Here is a 20,125-nt window from a genome sequence, read left to right on the forward strand (position 1 = left end):
TTGTATGGTAGTGCCCTCTGCTGGAGAGTGGCTGTCTGAAATATCTTGGTTGTGTTCAAGCTTCCTATGGATTTTGATGGGAGCTGTGATTTTGTACTGTTGATTTCATGTTTTTGGATCTACAATTTTAAAGGAACTAATGATTCTGTGCCTTCCTTGTTGGTTTGTTTTACCCAACATATTTGCTTACCTAAATGTATTAATAAAGCATTTAACTAGTCAGTTATTATTTTCACAATTTGTGCTTTTTTATTCAAAGGATTCTGTGTTTTCTTGTGACTAGTTACATTCGAACATATTTAGTAAGGAAGCTAAAAACGCTTCCCTCCATGAATGGGACACTGAAGAAGTTTGCATCCATTTTAATGCCATGGTAGAATTATTATAGTTCTTGTGGTTCTCCTTAGAGGAGTCAACCAGATTTGCCCCAGGCATTCTGTAGAGATGTGTCATCACATTTCGTTTGGCTACTGAGGATCTGCCTTGGTTGATTCTAGCTCTGGAGTGTCTTAACGGAATATATAGAAAGAACATTCCTTAGCAAAGGTTTGAATTGGCCAAGAGGACACTTCCTTATTGTATTTGTTACCCACTGTGCTTTGAAAAGCTGGTTTGATGTTTGTTTCCTTTGGCCAAGATTCTTCAATACTGTTGCCTCAGAAGTGCAAAGGTTTTCTTGAGCTACTGTAAAAAATAATAACTGATCAGCATTTGTAGATTCTTGTAGTACTTGACTATCCATATAAACCATGTAATGCTTTGTCTCTATGTTGCAGGTATATCAATTGGACACAGGGCATTATTTGTGCAGGAATAAATACTATGGCAGAGGGCTTTCCATTGAGGGCTTTCGCAGTGCACTCTACCAGTACCTGCACAATGGTGTTGAGCTACGAAATGACCTCTTTGAGCCCATCCTTAGCAAACTGCGAAGTCTGAAAGCTGTATTAGAGAGGCAGGCCTCTTACCGGTTCTACTCCAGCTCCTTGCTCATCATTTATGATGGAAAGGATGCCCGGTCTGAGACAAACATGGAGTCCAGACCAGAGGTGCGCCTGAAGCAAGTGGACCTCTCTCCTCCCGAAAACCTACAAGATGCCAGCAGCACAGAGTCCTCCACCACCCAGCCTAAGGTGGATGTACGTATGATTGACTTTGCACACAGCACATTCAAAGGCTTTCGTGATGACCCTACTGTACATGATGGCCCCGATAGGGGCTATGTGTTTGGACTAGAGAGCCTTACCAACATAATAGGACAGATGCGGGATGAGTACCAATAGGTATGCACTGGACTCTTTAATTTTCTTCCCCTATAATAGGAACAGAACGGACTACCACCCTTACAGAGAAAGCAGACCCTGCTGCTTTGAAAATATTCTGTTGCTCCAGTGCATTTAACCTCATCAAAGGACGTATCCTGGATAATCCCAGCAAAAAGGCTTTCACCATCCTGGCCTGGACGATTTTGGGGGGGGGGGGGGGGATTCCAAGGACTCCAGTGTTGGGAATATTGTACCTGGGGCTTGGCATTCATCGTGCACAGCACCTTGATTGTGTCTGCTAGGCATGTGGAGACTGACTCCACAGGAAAGAAGTGGTATGGCGTTTCAGGGGTGTAGATTTTGGGGATTCCAGTGTCTCTCTTCCTTATCAACCTTCCACTGAGGCACTATGGTTTGAACTTCTCTTCTTTCATTTGAAAAAGGCATTCAGATCCAAGGAAACATTAGTTATGGGGCTGACTGAGGCACATGATTTGCACACACTCCACTCTGCTATTGCTGCCCCTGAGCAGATGTGTGAGAATCTTCTAAAGGTTACAGATGAATACTTCATTTATCTTCTCCAATCTGGGAGTTATCAGATCATCCTACCTGGGGAAATAAATGACCAAAGGAAAATCAGTGCAGTGCTTTAATGGTTTTGCTTTGCATCCTGTTGATGAAGTGTGCCTACCTCCTTCTCATCATTTCCTGAAATTGATAGAATTTCCAGAAAGGCCTGGTTAGGTGTCAGGCGCATTGTCCCAGTCTCTTAACTTCCTGTAAGTTTCTGGCTAGTTAAATATTGTTGATAGCACAATCAGACACGGTAGTCATGCTGTTTATTAGGTACCAACCCCACATGCCATTTTGGCACATGTAGGTACAATAGTATCTTCTCCAGCCTTACTCAGATCCAAGCACTATGGTGTTGGATAGCAGTATTCCTTCCGCATTTCCTGATTTCCTACCAAAACGAGGCACTTCCGTCCACATTAACAAATATTTGATGAGGGAGTTGATGAGAAACTGAGGACACATTCATTTTCAGACCTTGTTCCTTCTGTAGAGGGGAGCATCTGCCTGGCTTTGGTGGCCTTCTAATGGAATGAGCCGCCACCTGTGCTTGTTTTCACCTCAGGGAGTTGGTGTTTTCCGGCCTTGTTCCCATGATTAGTGACTTCTTGAATGCAGTGGGGCCATATTCTGGCCCAGCATACATGCATGGGCTTCTGTGTATGGGGTAAGACAAGGCATTAGTGATTTGTAATGTTAACCTTGACAGCATTAGTTCATTTTATGAATGATCACAGTTATTCATAGCTCTTGGAAGTGATGATAATCCTAAGAGCTATTCCACAGACTTTGGACAATAGTTGCTCTAGTTAGAGCTTGGCCTAATATAGACAGATGCACTAGACCTCTTGGAATGCACTTTGTGGGGAAGGGAACAGTTCTGTGGAGAACTGATGTTGAGGCATTAGGGTTAAGGACTGTAGTTGTTTTAAGTGTCCACTGTTGTATACTTACAGAAAGGGTTAATTTTTGTCCTAAAACCCCTGCTTGTTTGGAGGCATGTGAGCCTCCCTTAGGATAGATGTGGCCTTTGTAGGTCTGTCCTGAAAGTGTTCTTGGATCTTTTTCAAGGAGCAGCTGGTGGAAACCTTTTTCTCTCTCTTGCCAGTGTGTAATTTGCAGAAGCAAAGCTTTGGTTCTGCAAGTAGAGCAGATGGGAGAACCACTTTTGTGCATTGACCAATTTAGCATTAAAGTCAGATCTCACTATTTTCCAGTGGGAGCCTCTGTAGTGAGACATTTTACACTTTGAAGAAAGTAATGCCATTTTTCCAGCATTACTTTTGATTCCCAATTCTTAAGGGAAAAGCTTTGCTTTCTGCCAGCCACTGCTTGGAAGTCTCCATATTGAAATTGAGGTATCACAGTAATTTCTGTACTTTTCATGTTTTGGTTAAACAAAGACCTGAAACATATGAGAACATTTTTTACTTCTTCCAACATCTACTTCAATAATATAGGGAATACTATGGAGAACAACTCTATGTTTTAAAGTCTAAAGTTTATCTCCTGTTGTGGTGACCACCTCATTTTAAAATCCTTTTTTAAATAAACAAACATATACCCATGTCTCTCTGGACTGTTCTGAGCTTCAGTCTGCGAATCCCAGAGCATTTATATAGCATTATCCCTTTCCTGTTGCTAATTTTTTTTCTTTTTTTAACAAAGCTAGTAATTCTATTAGTTTGCTCCATAAGGAACCAAAAATATTAAAGGACATGGTTTTCTCAGTAGTTTAGTGTTGTGGTTACTTTTCAGCCAGCATTACTGCAAAGCACAGTCTTGTTCAATAGCAATAAGCTTTCCAAGTTTAAGTTCTTTGAGTTAAGAAAGAGACCTGGTTGTGACCGTTCTTTGGATTGAGTACTTTGCATGTCTGGAAGGATTTGCTTCCCTCCGATCCAGAGATCTGCTTGCAGCCAGGCAGAATATTGATGAATTTAGCTTGTTTTGTTTGGATCTCTACTCGACATGTGCCTGTACATTTCATGTTTGCAGTTTTTTTTATATACAGGTATATTTGTGTATAACTTGGCAGTACTGGAGTGGCTGGAGTGGAGACATATTAGTAAAGCTGTGTAAGAAAGCATTGACAGGGCTCTTTAGGAAAGTACCCATAACTGTCACAGTAGATTAATGCAAGTGGACTCCCTTTGCAGAGTTATTGCTAAGCCATCCCTTTGGGCATGCCGCAGAATCAGTCTTTGCAGCTTGATGTTTGCTTTTGGTTGAAAGCAACTCTGCAGAGTAAAAGTGCCTTTTAACAGGCACCCAGAGAGACATTGGGAGATAGGGTGGTTGGAAGCAGAAAGTTTGCTGTCAGTGGCCCTCTTCCCAGTTGAGGGACACAGTTCACTATAAGTTCAAGCTTGCACCAGCCAAACAAGTGGGGTACATTAGATTTATTGCAATATCCTCTGGGGTTTAACCCATTTAGGAATTCATGAAGTCATGCTAATTATTTGCTTTTCCTGTTGGTATTCTTCCTCTTGGCTACAGTGGAAGTTTCTGCTTGTTGGGTGGGGTGGGGGTGGAGATACATGCTGTGTTTAAAGAAAGTTCAGAAGAGTAGCACACCCCCATGATCCTGTTCTGCATTGAAATAAAGGGAATTAAGTCTGTCCCAAATGAAGCCAGCTTGCCCTACGGCTCTGTGGAGTATCCCATCCCATTCTGTTTGTTAAATGAATGTGACAATATGTTTGCTAAGAGAAGACCCACATCTGTTACGCTGGATCCAGTCTCCTTACTATATTGGTCATATTTGTGAAAATCTGCCACTTCCCAGTTGGTTCTACCTCATTATCTCAAGTAAATAGTTCAAGATAATAATTACACATCTTGTGCCATTTTAGGGATGTTGCCACAGAGGTGGAAGCTGTATTGCAGGTGCAAAACAAAATAGCACAAGATGACATTTGGTTGGCTTTCAACAACTTAACATAAGGCAACTTTCTCCCTTTGTCCTCTTGTTAGAACTAGGGTTGTGTTGCTTGTTTGTGCTGTGTTTAGCTCACCAGGAGGTTAGCGTGTGAGAGTCTGTCCTGGAAATGCATAGAAGACCACAATGAGAGTAAACATATTTTAGGAAGAAGATGCTGATCTGGACAGCTGTGTCCAACCAAGCCATTCTGCATGCATTATATACATTCAGGTCCTCTTCTGGAGGCGTTGTAAATAATCCTTCCAGCCTGTTCCTACAGGAGCAGCGTAGCCTCTGTTTGTTGCCCTTTACAGCTTGCTGACACTTTTATGTCCAGTAGTGTTGACTCTTGTAGCAGAACTTTGCACGTACTGTGTTGTTGCCTTCATGTAGATGATAAATTAGCTTTTCAGCCTTCTGGAATACATAGCCAGCTGTCTCTCTAGCAATACACGGAAACTGCTAGCGTTGGTTTATGAACAGTGTGAGGAGTCCCCTTATGTTACTGATAAGGGCCAACTGCAAGTTCACCTGCTGAGTACTCAATTTCTTTTTTATATTGGTGGCAGCTGCTGCCTTGGAAGTATCTCTTCCTCTCCTCAGCTAGAGGTTACTACTGCACTGTGCTTTTTGTTAATAACTGATCTTGCCCTTTTAGTTGGGAGCAGGAGTCACCATCTCTTTATTAGCACCTTTGTAGCCTAGACCTGCTGCATAATCTTTCCGAAATATCAGTTGAACAATTCCCTGTGAATAATGGAGAGTTGCACTTTGGATAATGCTCAGTCTAGATGACTCCAAAGAAGGCCCTTTGTGTGTCATGGAGATGATACTGCTATATTAAACTTGATTCTTACACTGTATGTGTATCTCCACCTGAAAGAAATTCAAGGAAGATAACAGAACTGGCTTCTGTTGAACACAGGCAAAGAGACTCAATGTCGGTTTCAATTTCTGTAGCCTTACCCACCTGCCTGCAGCCATGTACAAGCTGTGCCTCCATAAAGGACCAAACCACAATTTAGATCAAAGCCCTGCTGCCAGCCTGCTGCTGCTGCTCACAGCTCGGAGTAGATCGGCATACTATTAAAAAGCCAACGAGCATATTTCCTGTGGAGCAGAGGTGCTCTGGCCATCTTAGATCTCATCTGAGCACGGCACCAGCAACTTGCCATGAACCCTTGGGGTGCGCCTGCTGACGCATTCTGCTGCTATTGGTGTTTAAAGTGGAGGTGCAAATTTGTGAGCCTGCTTTATGATTTGTTTGTAAAAGGGTCTCCTCAGATCATAACTTTTTGGATGTAAAAGGAGAAGCAAGTTTTATTAGTTTCACAGACAACTTTTTGACCTTTTGGAGGTAGCAGGGAGGGAGGGAGTCTGGCTGTAGGCCTATGTATTTTTTGTTTTACTATAAGTCTGGAAAGAATCATCCGAGTCAGGTACAGACTTTGGTTGTATTTGTACTATTACTGCATGCTTATCTCAGGAGCAAAATGTTGTTTTTATACTTTTGAGAAGTTTAGGTGTGGAATGGTCTCTATGAGAACTGCCTGAAAGGGAAGAAATGTTACTGTGAGAGCAGGGAGCAGAGCTGCCCCCTCCGGCATGGTTCCCATTTGTCTCTTCAGACTTGTCTGGGAGAAATGCAACATCACATAACAAACATTTTGTATATTTTTCATAGTCTGTTTCAGTGCCACTTTGTTGGGCCAAGTCAAGCTTTTGGGCATGAGAAATAACAGTATCTGTACTCCATACACTGCACCCCTTGCTCTCCTGTTGTGTATAAACATCTGTGTATATAAATAAACTGCTAGACATTTAGTTTAGTGTTTTTGTATGGCTATCTTCTATGTTCAGACAAATATCCCATCTGTTAGAATGAGGTAACTGTACACTTTAGACTTGGCAAACATGGTTCAAAATGGAACCGAATGAATCTGACAGCATGGAAAACTATGTGAGAGAATGTACAACCATGAAGTGTCAGGTAGTGCTTTCTTTACATATAACATCGTTCTTTCTTCTTGCTTTGCTCCCTCTTTTCATTCAATATTAAAAGTTAAGTCTACCATACTTACATTTTAGTTGTACAAGGCCTTATTCTGCACACATTCCTAATAATCAAGGTTAAATTAGAATATTTCTCAACTCTCACACAGTTCAATGTGGATTATTATTCATGTCCAGTTCAAAATACATTACTTCAACTGAAGCAGTACAACTATATTAATGTTAATCTGGAATCGAGTTAACATGCCATTAATTTATGACCTCTAATATCCATTTCTCTTCTTTTGACTGCAAAAGAGGTTCAATTTAGAAAGTGATTTCGCAACTTATAATGTGCACTTTGCTAATCTATCATTGCAACCTCACTGTTTTTAATTTTATGTTTTTAGTAAGTATGTTTCATTTTTCTGGTCAATGTTTAAATATAACTGGTGCATGTAATTGTTTATTGATGTATTGTGCATTGTTATTGTTTTGTATCTGATATTTCTGTGAGCCGCCCCGAGTCCCCTCCGGGGAGATGGTGGCGGGATATAAATAAATGAAGCAGAGAATGAAGAAAAACATTTGGATACATCCCTCCACCATCATGCAAGACTTTTAAGGAGCTGTGAAGTCATACCCAAAATGATGAAATAGCAGAGTGGAAGATCCATCGAACAAGAAAAGAAAGACACTTGAATTTATCACATGGTATTTCAACAATATCATCTTCCTCTACCCAATCCACAGGAAAGGCTTTCAGTGGAAAGGGGACCCATCTGAAGTATAATGTTTTGTCAGCAGCATCTTCTATCAGTCCACAAAAACAGTTATTGCAGTTCCCATTAAGTAAATTGAGTTCTAGAAGAACTCAAATACAGTAAGTTAGAAACATTCGACTTAGAAATAATGGGGATGAGACAACAGGAAGTGTGCCCCTAGTAGAGGGAATTCACTACTGAATGAGTTATGATGAGAAAAAGATGCCTCTGCTGAAGCTTTTTAAATTCTTGTTTTCACAAAAAATCATAATGTTGAAAACCTATCACAGGGACAGAAAGTGAGATGAAATCTTCTGAACAGGGGCACAGACAGCAAAGTAAACACTACAAGGTGTTTGCCCTTCCCTATGCTATCCAAATCTCCCCACTATGTATTTGGTTGGAGTTAAACTTAAAAAATGTACCCATTCCAACTTATAAACAAGTTCAACTTAAGAACAAATCTACAGAGCTTATCTTGTTCGTAACTTGGGGATTGCCTGTATAGGGGAAGATAACAGCCATCCAGATGGAAAATAACACTAATTGGTAGTTAATTCCTGGCAAAACTGCAGCACTAGCTGAAGTTTAAAATGTGTGAGCTGAACATTTTCACTTCTCCCTGAGAGGCTCATTGGCATTCTTCACAGGAAAGCCTGCTGTGGGTATAAGCTCAGCAGAATTCAGAACAAAGAATTCTCCTTTCCATTAGTGGCTGCAAGGCCTCAGAAAAGCGCAAGTGGCCTTACATAACCACATCATCATCGTGCACATCTCTGGCTAGAAAAAAATGTAAAATAGTAACCAATTGAGGAATAAAATGCAAAATGAAAATAAGCATAAACGATATAGATCACAAAATCCCATTTATTTCTCCACAGTGGTTGAATTTAACTTTACACACAGTTTTGGATCACATTCTGCTGATAAATGGTCACGTTTTGACTGACTGATCAAAATAAGGTATAGAGAAACATGAATATACACTCTTTCTTGCCCTGCCACTCAAAGAGAGGAAAGGTATTTTTTTTGCATATTAAAAGTTGCCTCACTGTCCCAGATACATGCTAATAAAAACACTTCATTACATTGCTAGATTTAAGGAATGGATGCAAACAGGCTACAAAGCCCTTCTGCTGCCTCTACAGTTAGGGGAAAGGCTGTCTTGTGTTTGCGTGTGCACAGCACACACCCAGTAGCTAAACAAATGCTCTATCATCTTGATAGAAGGGGAACACAAAGATCTATTGTCAGGATTTGCTTTGATTTTCAAAATAGGTTACTAGCTTAGAGAAGATGTTTCCAGTCATGTGCTAAAGAAAACATGAACCTAGCCTGCATAATTCCTGCCCCGAAGATCACTGAGGGTACCTTTAGATATGAATTTAGCACATCAAAGCCTGCATTGTTTCATACAAATATAGATTTCACAAGAATGTTCTTGTCTTTCCTAGTATCATAAATGTGTCAAAAAAATGTCATTCCTGGGACTCACAAGAATTATTCGGTGTTTCTGATTCCACTGCAAGTCTCACTTGCTATGTTAACCGATGCTGAAAAACACATTATCATAGGGTACAGGGGTGATGAGATTTCACAACTCTGGGGGAAGGATGCTTTCATCAAATGGTCTTCTATATACCATTTATTCTCTATTAAGCTATGGCTTCACAACTCTCGGTGACTTATGGTGACTTCATGAATTTCACTGGGTTCTCTTAGGCAAGGGACACTCGGGTGGTTTTGCCAGTTCCTTCCTCTAAAATATAACTTAAGCACCGGGTATTCTTTGGCAGTCTCCCATTCAAGTACTAACCAGGGCTGATTCTGCTTAGCCTCCAGAACATGGACATGATCTGGTGCCTTTGTGGTATTTAGGACCCTTCAGTGTACAAGCTACTACTGTCCAACAAGGGATGCTTATAATGGGCCTGAAAGTGGCCATGAGATCAGTGTATGATTGTAGGAGTTGGGTGAGAAATCACACAGCCCAACCCTATGGCTGATGGATTTTATTTACCTAATGGACAGGGTTGCCTTTAGGAACAGAGTGAAACATAGTGGCCATGAAGTAACCATTTCCTAATGGATGGATTCCCACAATAGTTCTTCCTCTTTAAATGGTTGTTGGAAGTAATTAAGGATTTTAGCAGTTCCTTTCTACTTATTGTTGGGACAGGGGAAATCAGGACATGATTCCATGCATGTGTTAAAGAGGGGTGGGATTGGGTGGCGGACAAGAAAGCAGGGAAGGCATAGTCAGCCATTATTCACAGCCATTCTGTGTTTAGTATTTTGCCACTTGAAGAACGCAGTTTCACCATTGCCTTCTTGGGCTATTACACTATGTAACACAGTTTTGGTATTTGGGTTATAAATGCCATTTCCTAATGGGTTCTATCATAAAAACACAGGGACAGTTTATTAAAGTGCAAAAATGTTTTTGCGGGACATCCTGCAGCAAGCACATTTTGCTATAGTTTTTCAATGAATATCTGATAGATCAGTGGTGCTCAACCTGTGGGTCCCCAGGTGTTTTGGCCTACAACTCCCAGAAATCCCAGCCAGTTTACCAGCTGTTTGGATTTCTAGGAGTTGAAGGCCAAAACATCTGAGGACTCACAGGTTGAGAACCACTGTGATAAGAGTCTCAACTAATTCAACATAGTGTTTGCTGAATTGGTTGAGGGTCTTTCAAAGTAAGTACTGCACAATTACTTTCAAAGTAATTAAGTACCACAAAATTAAACAGGAAATAACACTTTCAAACCAGGAATATTTTTTTCCCCAAATTTTGTTACATAATGTTATGGCTATAGCAAAGCGGTGGAGCCTGTGGTCCTGATGCTTGAGATGAGAAGTATTTTGGAATATTTGTATTTGCATGAGGTAAAGGTAAAGGTTTCCCCTTGACATTAAGTCTAGTCAAGTCTCTGGGGGTTGGTGGTCATCTCCATTTCTAAGCTGAAGAGCCAGCATTGTCCGTAGACACCTCTAAGGTCATGTGGCCAGCATGGCTGCATGGAGTGTTGTTACCTTTCGGCCAGAGCAGTGCCTATTGATCTACTCACATTTGAATGTTTTAAAACTGCTAGGTTGACAGAAGCTGGGGCTAACAGCAGTAGCTCACCCCACTACCCAGATTTGAACTGCTGACCTTTCTGTCAGCAAGTTCAGCAGCTCAGTGGTTTAACCTGTTGCACCACTGGGGGCTCCGTATTTGCTTATATTTACATAACCCAAGGAGCCCTGGTGGCGAAGTGTGTTAAAGCACTAAGCCACATGACCTTGGAGGTGTCTACGGACAACGCCGGCTCTTCAGCTTAGAAATAGAGATGAGCACCAACCCCCAGAGTTGGACATGACTGGATTTAACGTCAGGGGAAACCTTTACATAATGAGCAACCCCATTTCCTTTTACATAATGAGCAACCCCATTTCCAAGGCTGCTCATTATGTATTTGCATAGATGTACATAATGAGCAGCCTTGGAGATGGGGCACAAGTCTTATGATAAATCAACTTCTGTTTCATATACACTTTGCACAGTACACATAACTTGAAGGTAATTTTATACACAATATTTGTTATTAATTTTGTGCATGAAACGAATTCTGTGTACCTTGAACCATCAGGAAGCAAAAGTGAGGCTGGCTGCCTTTGCACCACTTTGAACTGCCACTATAGTTTGGTGAGGCACTAGCACCCTTTGACAGAGGGCAGCAAAACTACAACTCCCAGAATCCCATAGCTTGGCAACGTCAGAGTGGGATTCTGGGAACTGTAGTTCAGCCAGGAAAGAAGCGTGCAGATTCTGCCAATAAGCCTACGCTGCGGGCGAGCCCTTTCTGGAAGCAGGCCTTGAGGCTTCGAGGGGTCTTTCGTCTACGCTGCGAGTCCCTCAAAGGGCTCGCCCGCAGCCCAAGGCGCCTCCCGCAACCTCCGGAGTGACGCCGTCTCCTGTCCCAGCGACAATTTTTGGTGGCTCTTCGGTGCCAGCCGGAAGTGTAGCATTTCAAGTGAGAGAGAGATGGAGCGCGCGCGCGGAGGGGCGGGGTTCCTGTGGGCAAGAGGAAGGAAGCGTCCGGGATCTCCTTGGAAACGGCGGAGAGGGGGTCCTTTAAGCGTGGGCTAGCAAGGTTCTGGCGGAGGGGGGGCGGAATCCTCGCCAGCCAATTAGGGCGAAGGGAGGGAGCTTCTCGCCTTTTCTTGAGAACTCCGGCAAGGGGCTTGCTGGGGCAAGGGGGCGTGGCCTAGTGGTTTGAGCGCCGGACTAGGGCTCCGGAGGAAAGAGCAAGGTTCGAATCCCCACTCGGCCCCGGAAACCTTGGGGGAAGGAAGTCTGATGAGAGGAAGGCACAACTCCCTCAGAACCAGTGGAAACTTCAGGGTTGCCTGGTGTAAATATTTATTTATTTTATTTCGTGTCAAAAGCTGCTGCTCAGTCGTTTAGTCGTCTCCGACTCTTCGTGACCTCATGGACCAGTCCAGCCAGAGCTCCCTGTCGGCCGTCGCCACTCTCAGTTCCTTCAGGGTCAGGCCAGTCACTTCAAGAATACCGTCCATCCATCTTGCCCTTGGTTGACCTCTCTTTCTTTTTCCTTCCATTTTCCCCAGCATCGTGATCTTTTCCAAGCTTTCCTGTCTCCTCATGATGTGGCCAAAATACGTCAGCTTTGCCTCTAGTATCCTTCCCTCCAGTGAGCAGCCGGGCATTATTTCCTGGAGGGTGGACTGGTTGGATCTTCTTGCGGTCCAAGGCACTCTCAGGATTTTCCTCCAGCACCAGAGTTCAAAAGCGTCTATCTTCCTTTGCTCAGCCTTCCTTATGGTCCAGCTCTCGCATCCATAGGTTACTATGGGGAATACCATTGCTTTCACTATGCGGACCTTCGTTGCCAGTGTGATGTCTCTGCTCTTCACTATTTTGTCAAGGTTTCCCATTGCTCTCCTCCCAAGAAGTAAACGTCTTCTGATTTCCTGGCTGCAGTCTGCATCTGCAGTGATCTTCGCACCTAGAAATATAAAGTCTGTCACTGCCTCCATGTTTTCTCCTCCTATTTGCCAGTTATCAATAGGTGTAGTTGCCATGATCTTGGTTTTCTTGACGTTTAACTGCAACCCAGCTTTTGCACTTTCTTCTTTCACCTTGGTGATAAGGCTCCTCAGCTCCTCCTCGCTTTCAGCCATCAGAGTGGTATCATCTGCATACCTAAGGTTGTTAATGTTTCTTCCAGCAATTTTAACCCCGGCCTTGGATTCCTCAAGCCCTGCATGTCGCATGATGTGTTCTGCGTACAAGTTGAATAGGGAGGGTGTCAAAAGCATTGCATAGTAAATAAGTTTAAAAGTGATAAAATAAAGGAATCACAAGCAGTAATGGGACATGAGACGATGAATATACGGACCAAGGAGTTGACCCATCCACCTAATCTCGCTGCCTGCAGTGCCGGCCTTCCCCAGGAGGTGTCGCACTTCATCCAAAGATGTGGCCATGAAGGATTCCCAGGGTCAAAGGCCTCGTCCTGTTTCCGCAGAAACCCGCTTAGGACGGATCCTGTGACAAATTTATATTCCAGGGAGGCATTTTGTGAGCCAAAATCTGAGGAAAGGATGAGCCATGGGTAAGGAGCTCCATGCCAAGCACAAAATAATGGAGGGAGGGGTGCTGTTTTAACCATTAAAAATCCCTGCCTTACTGATGATAAAAAGCCCACCATTAAATACTATTAAGTCATCATCCCCTTCATGTATTTGAAGTCATCCTGTTGACAGACCTTTCTGTATCCAGCTCTTTGGGTCTGTTGGCAGGATGCATCTCCCTGTATTTCTGCCCATGGGGAAAAATCTACATGCAGAGGAGCATGTCGGAAATATTAAATATTAACTGGGTATTTTTTATTACAAAAGTGTAGGCCGAAGCCTGTTAGAGTTAGTGGACCAAAGCAACTGTCCTTCTGAGGAGAGTGCGTAGGCCGAAGCCTGTTGGTGCCAGTTTTTGCCTCAGTGAGGAAACCTCTCAGTCCATGTAAGGCAGGCATGAGCAAACTTCAGCCCTCCAGGTGTTTTGGACTTCAACTGCTAAGGGGGGAAAGAAAAGGCCCTGAGGCCAGGAATTGTGGCAGTTGAAGTTTGCTCCTGTGTTTGAAGGCTGCTGCGTGTTAAAGCTACTATGTATTTATTTATATTATAGAAACCTTGCTATTATACATAGTGCAATGATATTATTTTGCTACAAAGAAAAGCCTCCTCTGGAAGATATATCATTGGCCTGTGTGTTTTGTTCCTTTCATCACTTTGGGCTACTAGTGCTGGATCGCACTGCTGCTGAAGAGTTGCTCTGCTATACATTTATGAGGAGGGTCTTTTGTTATTAAGCCCACTCGCCCAACCGAACAAACATATCCTTCTTTGGGTTGCGGTGAGTTTTCCAGGCTGTATGGCCCTGTTTCAGAACCATTCTCTCCTGACGTTTTGTCCACTTTATTCTTATATCCTTAATAATAACTTTATTCTTATATGTGTTGTTGAAGGCTTTCATGGCCGGGATCACAGGGTTGTTGTATGTCTTTCGGGCTGTGTGGCCATGTTCCAGAAGTATTCTCTCCTGACGTTTCGCCCACATCTATGGCAGGCATCCTCAGAGGCTGTGAGGCATGGATAAACTCGGCAAGGAAGGAAAATATATATATCTGTGGAGAGTCCAGGGTGTGACAAGAGTCCTTTGTCAGTTGGAAGCCAGCGTTAATGTTTCAGTTAATCACCCTAATTAGCATTGGAAAGGTTAGTCTCTTGCCAGGGGGCATCCTTTGTTAAGAGTCATTAGATGTCCTTGGGGCTCCTCTGCCCTCAGAGTGTTGCTTCCCATCTACTGTTTTGATTTTAGAGTTTTTTAATACTGGTAGCCAGATTTTGTTCATTTTCATGGTTTCCTCCTTTCTGTTGAAGTTGTCCACATGCTTGTGGATTTCAACGGCTCCTCTGTGTAGTCTGACATGATAGTTGTTGGAGTGGTCAAGTATTTCTGTGTTCTCAAATAATATACTGTGTCCAGGCTGGTTCATCAAGTGCTCTGCTATGGCTGATTTCTCTGGTTGAATTAGTCTGCAGTGCCTTTCATGTTCTTTGACTCTTGTTTGGGTGCTGCGTTTGGTGGTCCCTATGTATACTTGTCCACAGCTGCATGGTATCCGGTAGACTCCTGCAGAGGAGAGAGGATCCCTCTTGTCTTTCGCTGACCGTAGCATTTGTTGGATTTTGTTTGTGGGTCTGTAGATAGTTTGTAGGTTGTGCTTCTTCATCAGTTTGCCTATGCGGTCAGTGGTTCCTTGATGTATGGTAAGAACATCTTTCCTCTGGGTGGATCTTTGTCTTGACTCTCATGGCTTGTTCTTGGCCTTGCAGCTCTTCTGATGTCTGTGGTGGTATATCCATTGGCCTGTAGAGCCCAGTTTAGGTGGTTTAGTTCACCTTGGAGGAGGTGAGGTTCGCAGATACTTTGTGCACGGTCTGTCAGGGCTTTGATTGTGCTTCTTTTTTGACTTGGGTGATGGTTGGAGTTTTTATCTGTGTGTGTAGGTTTTCTGTAAACTGTGTGGCCCAATTGTTGACTGGGTTTGCGGATGACCAGAACATCTAGAAATGGCAGTTTTCTTATTTTTCGTCCCATCTCCCCGAAGGGACTCAGGGTGGTTCACATGGGAACCAAGCTGAGCAATACACAATAAGATGTAATCACATAAATACATTTAAAACATATAAATATAAAATCATAAAACATATTATACATTAAAACATACACATCTACGCAGGCATCCTCAGAGGTTGTGAGGTCTGTTGGAAGCTAGGCAAGTGTGGTTTATATATCTGTGGAAGGTCTAGGATGGGGGAAAGCACTCTTGCCTGTTTGAGGCAAGTGTGAATGTTTCAGTTAGCCACCTTGATTAGCATTGAATGACCTTTCAGCTTCAAAGCCTGGCTGCTTCCTGCCTGGGGGAATCCTTTGTTGGAAGATGTTAGCTGGCCCTGATTGTTACTTGTCTAGAATTCCCCTGTTTTTTTTAGTGTTCTTTATTTACTGTCCCGATTTGAGAGTTTTTTAATACTGGTAGCCAGATTTTTGTTCATTTTCATTGTTTTCGCCTTTCTGTTGAAATACAGCCTGGAAAACTCACAGCAACCCAGTGATTCCGGCCATGAAAGCCTTTGACAACACATTAATATTCCCCTTTCTTTGCTGTCCAGTTCTGATAATAATTTTAGAGCCATGTTTCCCAGTTTGCATATCTGGCTATCATTTGCCTTGTAAATTTTGTGGCAAAAATTTTGTATTCAGTTAAGATGCAAACAGTGGTGTTTTGTTGAAACATTTTTTATACCTGAAGGAATCAATTTATATGTTCATATCTATCATTAGGTTGCTTAATACTCACAGACTAACTCGCAGATGAACTACGTGGCTTTGCATCAGGCTTGGCCATCCTTTACAATCAATAGAACTAAGGCCTGACACTATTAAACCTGGCTAAATCTGGATCCAGCCATTGTGTTGGAAGGGGGATCTTCATGGTGATTCGGTTTGTAATAGCTTGTGTTGTTCTTCTTATGATTATTATTATCTCTTACTTGCTGTTCCCTAAGGCTCAAGGCAAGTTACAATAGAATTAAAACACAATACAGGCAGAAGGGGGGGAGGCAACAGGAAGAGAGAGAAATCTGCCCCAATGAAGGGAAATTCACTCCTGAAAGAGTTATCATGGGGGGAAAGTGTCTCAAATGAAGCTTTATTACCATTCCTTGTTTCCAAAACAAGCCATTTTTTTTTCAAAATCCAATGATCACAGGGACAGAAAATGAGGTGAAATCTTCTGAACGGGCACAGACACCAAAACAAACACCATAGGGTTGTTAACCCTTCCTTATGCTATAGATAGATAGATAGATAGATAGATAGATAGATAGATAGATAGATAGATAGATAGATAGATGGATGGCTGGAGTTACATGTAAAAATGTACCTGTTCTGACTTGCATACAAATCCGACTTAAGAACAAACCTACAGAACCAATCTTGTTCATAGCTTGAGGATTGCCTGTAGATAACATTTCAAATGTTGGAAATGACAACCTTCTTCAAGACTTATCTAGTAATATGTTTATCTATGATCCTGTTATTTACTGTTTCCTGTATGTATGTTCTGGTATGCAGCTTCCTTTACTGTATGGTTTCTGAGAAGTTATAAAAGGGGCTGCAAACCACATGCTCCCTCCCTCTCTTGCCTTTTTGACTATGTGACCTGTTGATTGCTGTTTTGTTACAAGAGAGATGCCCTGGCTTGATGACATAGATAATTATCTCAAATATCTCTGAAACTGGACTGATAATAACAATAACAATAAAATAATAAAACTTCATTTATACCCCACCACCATATCCCCGTGGGGACTCGGGGCAGCTCACAATGTTACAAAAGTAACAGCTCAAATACATTAACAATATACACAGTTTAAAACACAAGAAGATGATAAAACAGAAGTTAAAACAAAGGTTTATACAACAGTAATAATACCAAACAACCACCAATGCAATTCAGTCAACTTCAAAGGCAGGGGGGGGGAACTATAGCAGCAATATAAGATAAAATCATTAGATTAAAATACCCTGATGAAAGGAACCTAATAACATTCAGAATAGAATTATAATGAGGCTGGTCATCCAATAGCTGTCTCTCCAAAGGCCAGCCCAAACATCCAGGCTTTCAATTGTTTCTTGAAGGACGGTAGGGAGGGCGCCAACCTAATCCGGGGCCCGGGGCTGTGGCGCAGACGGGAGAGCAAGCCAGTGCAATTAACTGCTATGAATCACTGACCAGGAGGTCATAAGTTCGAGGCCCGCTCGGAGCTATGTTGTTGTTTGTCTTTGTCCTATGTTAAAAGGCATTGAATGTTTGCCTAATATGTGTAATGTGATCCGCCCTGAGTCCCCTTCGGGGTGAGAAGGGCGGAATATAAATGCTGTAAATAAATAAATAATCTCCCTAGGGAGGGAGTTCCAGAGTCGGGGGGCCATGGCCGAGAAGGCCCTCTCTCTCGTCCCCACCAAATGTAACTGTGAGGAAGGCGGAAGCGATAAGTTTTGTACCTGTGTATGCTGAACACAAGAAGATTGTGAGTAAACCAAATATGTTATTTTTTATCAAAGTCTACTTCATTTTTTTCTCTTGAGTCCATGATATAAAACAAGTTGTTTTAGGGGGGGGGGGTATATTTTTGGGCACTGAAAAACACTTTCGAAGACCTGCTGTTCAGGAGCCACGGTGGTGCAATAGGTTAAACCCTTGTGCCGGCTGAACTGCTGACCTGAAGGTTGGGCTGCTGACCTGAAGGTTGCCGGTTTGAATCCGCGAGACGGGGTGAGCTTCTGTCTGTCAGCTCCAGCTTGCAGGAACATGAGAAAAGCCAACCAGCTAACACATTCCAGCATCCCCTGAGCAATATCTCTGTAGACTGCCAATTCTCTCACATCAGAAACGACTTGTAGTATGTTCTCAAGTTGCTTCTGACACAAAAAAAACTTTTTATGCACTGACAAATCTCTGTTTTCCTAACAGATCAGCGATAACAGGTTATTCAGTCTAACAACTGAAAACCATTGCCTAGCATAATTAGATCTGGTTGTATATCACAAGAGAAGATTCTGCTCTAAAGGGTTTTTGGCTCTTCTCTGTAAGGTCATGCTTTTCTAAAAAGTTATGATCCCCAAAAGGTGTTTATCCAAAAGGTTATAAATGTCATTTTCCAAAATTAAAACGTTTTAAAACACCTAGATTGAATAGATAAACATAAGATTTTTAAAAATTATATAGCAAGCCACCACAACATAGCTGCGAATCAGTGTTTTTAGTGAAGATTTGTGAATCTCAGAGCCCTTCCACTCAGCCATATAACCCAGAATATCAAGTTAGATAAACCACAAAATCTCCTTTGAACTGGATTATCTGAATCCACACTCATATAATCCAGTTCAGTGTGGATTTTATACAGCTGTGTGAAAATGGGTCTCAGGCTGATAGTTGAACTACAAAGGCTCTCCAAGGGCAGGCAGGACTTGAGAAGGCTTGAGGGCCTGAGACTTGGAACCCATTGCCAGGCAAAGGACACACAGCTGGCCTATTTTTCACTCCCAAAGGCCGATTCTCCTCTGGCCCAGGCCCTATGGACACAAAAGTAATTCGCATACCACACTGGAAAGTTGCCGTTTCTGAGTTAAGACCAGAATATATTACCAGAACTATACCCCACATCTGCCATTGCAACACTTTTGCCCTTTGGGAAGAATTGACATCCCCTTTCTGCCCCTAATAGGCCATCAACATGGTTTAAAATGATATGGAGAACATCCATTTTGGTAGGAGGGTGTTTATATTCAGCAGCAGCTATATAACCCTCAACTGCAGGCAAGACTGGAGCCAGGTCACCTAGACAATACTTGCATGTTATGTGCTTTCAAACGGACTTTAACCTCTGGAGATCTTCTTCAAGGGTTCTCTTGAACAGCCTGTGGCGCAGGCTGTTGAGCAGCTGCAATAAATCACTCTGACCATGAGGTCATGAGTTCGAGGCCAGCCCGTGGCGGGGTGAGCACCCGTCAATTAAAAATAAAAAATAGCCCCTGCTCGTTGCTGACCTAGCAACCCGAAAGATAGTTGCATCTATCAAGTAGGAAATAAGGTACCACTTATAAAGTGGGGAGGCAAGTTTAACTAATTTACGACCTGGAATGAGGAAGTGCCGTCAGAGTGCATGATGAAGCAGCTGCTCCCCCCTGTGGCCAGAATCGAACATCCCCTCAGAAGAAGATTAAATTGCCTCTGCGTCTGTCTGTCTCAGTCTCTGTTTGATGTGTTTATGGGCATTGAATGTTTGCCCTATGTGTGTATAATGTGATCCGCCCTGAGTCCCCTTCGGGGGGAGAAGGGCGGAATATAAATACTGTAAATAAATAAATAAATAAATAACATGCAAGTATTGTCTAGGTGACCTGGCTCCAGTCTTGCCTGCAGTTGAGGGTTATATAGCTGCTGCTGAATATAAACACTCTCCTACCAAAATGGATGTTCTCCATCCATGTTCTCCATATCATAGAATCCCTAACCTCAGTCCCCCAGAGTCCTGGTCCACCAGTCAAATCACTACATCACACTGGCTCCCAGTACGATGCTTACTTGGTATTAAATGGCTTGGATCCAGACTGAGTATTGCTTGAATGGAAGGGTTTCTTCTACTCATTCAGGGTGAGTCCAAAACCACTGGAACTCCACTAGGCACAGCTCTGGAGCCATAATTCTGTGTGTTTTTTTAGCTGTTGATATTTTTGGGAGTCCGGGCACAGTCCATATTGCTATAGAAGAAGGGGTCCTGTTAGTGGCATAGGCATGGGAAAGGGAATAGCTGTTTTCATGGAATGCCAAAGGGAAGGGCTAAAAATGCTTATCTTTGTCTGGATTGAACCTTGGAGCCTAAGAGCAGAGGCTACTGCTGGCACTCAAAGGGTGGACTGTGGAGCTGGCACTGGGCTGCATCAGCTGTCATGTCAGATCGTGGTC

At 42.7% G+C, this 20,125-nt stretch overlaps 1 protein-coding gene across 2 annotated transcripts in view; it reads left to right on the forward strand.

Annotated features, from left to right (window-relative positions):
* The window catches only part of ip6k1 (inositol hexakisphosphate kinase 1), a 45,498-nt gene extending 38,910 nt beyond the window's left edge, over window positions 1–6,588 (forward strand). For both annotated transcript variants that reach the window (XM_008105002.3, XM_008105004.3), the window contains exon 6: window positions 777–6,588. In XM_008105002.3, the coding sequence (XP_008103209.1) occupies window positions 777–1,283 (507 nt within the window). In that variant the 3' untranslated portion in view covers window positions 1,284–6,588. The remainder of the gene's footprint in view (window positions 1–776) is intronic.
* The last annotated feature ends 13,537 nt before the right edge of the window (window positions 6,589–20,125 follow it).

The sequence above is a fragment of the Anolis carolinensis genome, chromosome 2, assembly GCF_035594765.1.
Source record: "Anolis carolinensis isolate JA03-04 chromosome 2, rAnoCar3.1.pri, whole genome shotgun sequence".
NCBI classification, from domain to species: domain Eukaryota; kingdom Metazoa; phylum Chordata; class Lepidosauria; order Squamata; family Dactyloidae; genus Anolis; species Anolis carolinensis.